The sequence below is a fragment of the Diachasma alloeum genome, unplaced genomic scaffold (assembly GCF_001412515.2).
Source record: "Diachasma alloeum isolate Michigan unplaced genomic scaffold, Dall2.0 Dall_scaffold_00204, whole genome shotgun sequence".
Taxonomy (NCBI): Eukaryota; Metazoa; Arthropoda; class Insecta; order Hymenoptera; family Braconidae; genus Diachasma; species Diachasma alloeum.
Genome location: NW_021680369.1, coordinates 74,311 through 80,070, shown reverse-complemented (window position 1 = coordinate 80,070; position 5,760 = coordinate 74,311). Strand labels below are relative to the sequence as shown.

At 40.7% G+C, this 5,760-nt stretch overlaps 1 protein-coding gene across 2 annotated transcripts in view; it reads right to left on the bottom strand.

Annotated features, from left to right (window-relative positions):
* LOC107036100 (spondin-1) overlaps window positions 1-2,222 on the bottom strand; it is a gene marked incomplete at its 5' end in the record, with an annotated part of 533,388 nt that extends 531,166 nt beyond the window's left edge. For both annotated transcript variants that reach the window (XM_015253838.1, XM_015253840.1), the window contains 1 exon segment: window positions 1,976-2,222. In XM_015253838.1, the coding sequence (XP_015109324.1) occupies window positions 1,976-2,222 (247 nt within the window).
* Between the last annotated feature and the right edge of the window lie 3,538 nt (window positions 2,223-5,760).

Genomic DNA, 5,760 nt, shown 5'->3' with positions numbered 1-5,760 from the left:
ACGCCGCCTTTCCCGTGGGGTACCAACTAAAATTTTTGGAGTCAGTCAAACCCCCTGATCCCGGCCTCTACTCAGGTCTATCCTCTTTGGTCCTTCCATTGCGTGTGGAGGGGGAATTACGTTCCCCCATTCATTCTCCCCTCTTCGTCATTCCAGCGAAGAGAGAGAGAGAGAGAGAGAGAGAGAGAGAGAGAGCAATATCGTTGCGCTATTTTGTCTCGTAGAATGGTGGGGCGGGCACACACACATATGCTGCATATTACATGGATGTGCGCCCGCTTAAAAATCACTCTCTATTGGCCCAGCCTTAATTGCCAATAACTTTTTAGGGGTGAGTCTGATCAAAAAGTGCAAGAGGACTTTTCTGCTCAGAATCACCCCCTGATCCTAGGGTGTTCAGATGTACATGTACTTCTGAAACACCCTGTATATCCTCAGAATTTTTCGACTTCTATCTATTTTGATCAGTTAGTAACATAGTTGATGAATTATTTTCAATGGAATTTTGTTTTAATCCATTTATTTGAAAAATATATCCTTTGAGGAGAAAATATCAAAAAACCATTTCCATAGACGGATGAATTGTCACTTGAAAATCTGTATTGACATTCTCCAAGACAATCAGTCATCAAGAAAATCTTATATGTAACCATATAGAAAAAATGGAGAAAATTAATTACTGCACTTCTCTCCCTAAACACAATGCGGCGCATACAGAACTTCCGTTTCGGAAGGGATTTTACCACTCTCTCGCACAAAGTTTAGCGCCCAGTAAACATTCGAGTACAGTTATATGTCAGTGGGCACTACAGAGGGTATGATGACAATCCAATACCATGCTTTGACATTCTTTATAAAAGGCACTCGAAAAAAAAAAGACATCATCCAACAATGGCATATTCTGACTTTTTGAAACATATTCAACAGACACAAACAATTGAAAACTTTAATTTGAAGCATTACAATGTTCGGAAGCTCACAACTTATGCCAAACAAACAATCGTCCAGGACGAGCGTTGTTCAGTTCATAGCAAACCTGAAAAATACTAGAATATGTTATAATTTCAAAACATGTGTGAAATCTTCGTAGAAATATTGGGAAAATTTTTCACAATTGAAAAATAGATAACACCGGTTTAGAAAACTAATTTGTTGAATGTAACTGCAGTCGTAAAATCGACAAGCTTTCATTACAAAACTGTGAAATCTTCCCAAAAACAAAAAAAACGCTCTGCGAAAAAATCGCCTAAACAGGGCGTTCTGGTGTTGTTCTGTTTAGGAAAATGGGAGAAATTAGAAATGATTAGTGCTAAGGAGTAATTATTTGAATATCATGAAAACAGAAATAATGAAACCGGCTAGAAAATCATAAATAGGTAAGTGGAATCATAATTAAAGGATCGACGATTAATTCCAAGGCCGTCTGCTTGGCGCAATTATTTTGTAGTTCGATTTACAGGTCAGATTGGTTAACTTGGACTTTTGGTTATCAGTTTTTCATCATTTCGTATCCGTATATAAATTGTGTGGTCTATTTTTATATTCCTGTCTCCATGATTTTCAAGCCGTCAGTCCTTGGCACTAACTATTTTTTCGTTCTTCTAGTTTTTATTAAATCGAGTTTCAAGCGAGATGTCATTTGTTCCTTTTTTGGAACTTAATCCAAACTATTTCATTAATCCAACAAATACTCCTATGTTACACGGCCCTAAATGTAAACTTACGTATATCAAAATGAAACTGTTCACACAATCAGGTATATCTTCTAGAAAATAGTTTATGGGCCCAATGGTGTAATCTACTATTTGCATTAAGTCTTGTTTTCACTTAGTACCAAATGAACGCATTCTAATAATGCACTTCATTCCAATGATCGTGAGCTATACATTTCAAATTTTTCAACTGTAGATAGCTTCCTCTTATCTCTATTTCTAATTTTTAATAAATAAATAGCAAATATAAGATATTGTGGTACCTAATTAAGATACATCCACTGCCTGCTGGAGGACTGATCCAAGCAACATTGACACTTTCCTTCAAAACCATACTCGATTCAGTTACAGCATTCAGACATCTTTCCGAAAATTGCGCTAGATCCTCATCAATCAGATCCAGCGTACCTTCCACACTAGACGATATATTTGTATTGTCCACAGTTAGCAGGAACCTTGTAAATTTTTGTGGCCCTCGAAACTCTCGTCCCTTTTCACCGTCGATACTCACTGCAAACATTTGACCACATGATGAAACGATACATTGTAAGTCAGAAGCTGGTCGTTCGCTCCCAGATTGAGTGAGGCTAGTACATAGAAACAAAAATCTCTCGAGAATTACTATACCGCCTCGACAATGCATGGGGCGGAACGGAGAGAGCTAGACCAAATGGAGAATTTATGTTGTTCATTTTCACGTTATCAACAAATTCAGGATATACATCATGAGATAGTTGGAAAATTAGTCAACCGTACTAACCGTTTGTAAAATCGCGCGGAGTCACTTGTAAAATTTAAGCTGCCTTAGGCTCTGGAAGCCATTCAAATACAACCAATGAGTAAAATAGTAAGACGAATTCTGTAAAATCTCACGAGCGAAACAAATGAATAATTAAAATAAATCCATTCGATCATGACAAAATCTGGCATAAACTCAAAATCTCAACAAAACTCTATTCTAAGTGGCTGAAAACGATAACAATTAACAAAAACGAAAAAACCATAAACTACCTAGGTACTTCTAGTATGTTGTCTAGTATCTTGTGATTAATCGCTGCTATACTCTCCATCTCGGCATTAAGACGCTTTAAGTACGGCTTAGATTCTGGATATCTTCTCTCTTAATCATCGTATTTTGGTGCGAAATGTCAACCATCTTCGAGATATTACATTTTCGCCAGTTAGTCGCGATATTCAGGATAGACATTTAGTCAAATCTAGAAAAATTACCTTGTGACGAAATTTCGGGCAATTCCGCCATCTGTACGTGAGTTCATCGCAGGAGAAGGAACTCGACGGATTTCGTAAGACAGATTGTAAAGGGTGAGTAGATAATGAGTGGTTACTAATAAGAGAGAGTAGAGATTTTCGTTTTCCCAAAATTAGCACTCCTGTCGGAGGGAGATGCAATATTTATAATTCTAGCCCCAGCTCCTCGGATAGCCGTCATCAGGAACATCTGGAGATGAACCGTCGTGGGAAAATTACGTTTAATTCACTTAAGTACGGATAAACAATTAAAAAGTGTCGATTCACGTTAAAAACTAATAACATAAGAAACATTCAATAATAACTTGTTCATCAAGTTAAAGTTCCCGTTAATTTTCAGTTTGAGGGAATTACAGTTTCGGTTATCACGGTTTAGAGGAAATTTACAGTCACATGTATTTACAGTTTCCGTTATTTTTCGGTTCCTCGCGATTTCTGAGTGGGACGAGTATCCACCGTGGCCGATAGACTGAGCCTCCCGGTGAGATCTCGTTGATCCTGTTGAGTGTAAGGTGCTGATTGTAGAGGTTGGGCTGAAATGCTCACGCTCCCTGGTTTATGCGTTTCGTGGAGTTTTTGGAATCACGGGTGCCGTTGGAAGGCCATGTAGATGACCTAACCCACTCGTCTACATGGATTACCATGGGTTATATTCGGTTTCGTTACGGTTTCGGTGACGGTGATCCCCCAATAACTCCCGGGAGAGCGACAGTAACACAAAGTGCACTATCAGGTGAGAAGTGCATTCGCGTGAAGAAAGGGCGAACAACTGCCTATATTCTCTCTCATTCCGAGCCTTTTATCCTTCAAGAATATTAGTTTCCGGTATTGATTAAAATAAAGTTAACCCCCATTTACTGAAATAATAGTTACCTCAAGGTAACATTCATTTATTTGAAATTATAAAAGCTAAATGCACCGTTTAACCAACTACCCGTACGTTGAATTTGAACGTACGTTCCCGCGCGCCAGTTTCTACCAACCGCAACTTGAGTTCTCCAGCGACCAGTTATGCGGCGTGCCAGTCGCCTACCAGCTGAGAATCATGGGTCAGGGCGGTAAATAGTCGTTGATCAGCTTTCATCGCCGTAACCTCGCCGAGACGAATTGCGGAGTGAAGACGCCGAGAGGAACATCTCGTGGGCCCATCAACGGAGGAAAATGGTAAGAAATCACTCCATTGCCGAGTGCACACTCCCGGAAAAGGCGTAGTGCATCCATTCCACTGAAAATACGGGACATCCACGGAAGGAAAATGCACATGGCTCTTCCAGGGCGAATGACGCCCTCTCCAACGGCGACAGGGAATCGTCGAACAATTAATGCACCACTCGAGTGCATAATTGGTTCACGAATATTTGCTAGTGGTGTAGCGAGTGTATCGTGTTAATTAAGTGAAGGACTTTGTTAGTTTGTTTAATAAAGTATAGGTTATGTTGCACCCATGCTCTCCACGTGGTGTGAACGAAGCAGTGGTGATGGATTTACGGAATGTTGCCTGCAGTGAGAGCACTTTCGTCTCGGTAAACCTTTTCCATCATTTTATTTAAATAATTTAAGCCTTCTCCTCGGGTAGAAGCACGTGAGCCCCGGTATTGAAAGCGATGCCACGACGCTAGGACGTGAGGTTAACTTTGAATACAGGAAATGAGAGCACCTTGGGAGTGCTGCTTCCCTTCCCTAGAGTTTCCTCCGTCGTGGGATATTTGCGTTGGTCAGGTATTCGTCGATTTCTCGTCCTGAACGGGTCCGAAAACGTGTAAATCCTAATGCACGCCGATTTGGGATAGTGCAGAGCAACAATATGTACGTGAGTTAATTTTCCCTACCCCGCGCCCTCGCGTAGGTCTCTCTCAAGGTAACCTATTCTATCTACCCTCCCCGTCGATAAATGAATTTTGTTCAATGAAAATTAGAATTTTTGAGTTTGTATTGGAATCATGTGGGTAAATTAAATGCCAGATATTTTTCTCATTTATTCAAAGTCTCTCTATCTCTTGAATTCCCAAGTTCCTAGAGAATTAAGCGAATTTTGATTCGATTCTTTCTGGTTGTATTTCTCGTTGTTTCGTTATATTTGCGACCCCTTTCCTAAGACAGAGCGACCGGATCCACCCCGTTCTCCGAATTTTCTCCCGAGTTAGCTAGGTATAATTCCACAACCTCTCCCTCTGATTTTTCACAACCTCCAGTTATATATTTTTGGTTTTTCTCTTTTTGTTCATTACGGTTACGGTTGCAGTTTCGTGGATTCCACGTTGTCAAAAATCGACTAGGGCCCAACGACAGTTTCTTATAAGAGTAGCTGGCAGTTTTACGCTTTTGGTTTTGGAGGATTTTGGGGAAGTTGGAGCGGGAGAGGTCGAAGGTGACAAACTCCGCTTGTCTTCGTACAAGGATTTTCGTTGCGGATGAAGGACTTTTGATTTTGTTTGATTCATTAGAAAATCGCCGTCACAACCTTCATCAAAGTGATGTGTAACCAATGCAGGCTTTTGCTTCTTCAGAATTTTTCGTGGCGCACAGTCAGGCTTGTGTGCGCTCACTCTTACCTCCCAGTCGTTGTCTCGTTTACCCGACAAAACACTGCGAGCCCTTACAAGGCATCTTGCTCACCACTTCTGATCTCTCCATTAGCGGAATTTGATCCTTAAGTTAAGAGCAAAAGCTGTGACGAGGTGAAATGACCTACCCCCTACACTATAACCCCATAAATAATAATCGCCCGCCACCGTTAGTTACCCATTTCCCCCATTACTACCCCCCCCCCCCCCCCCCC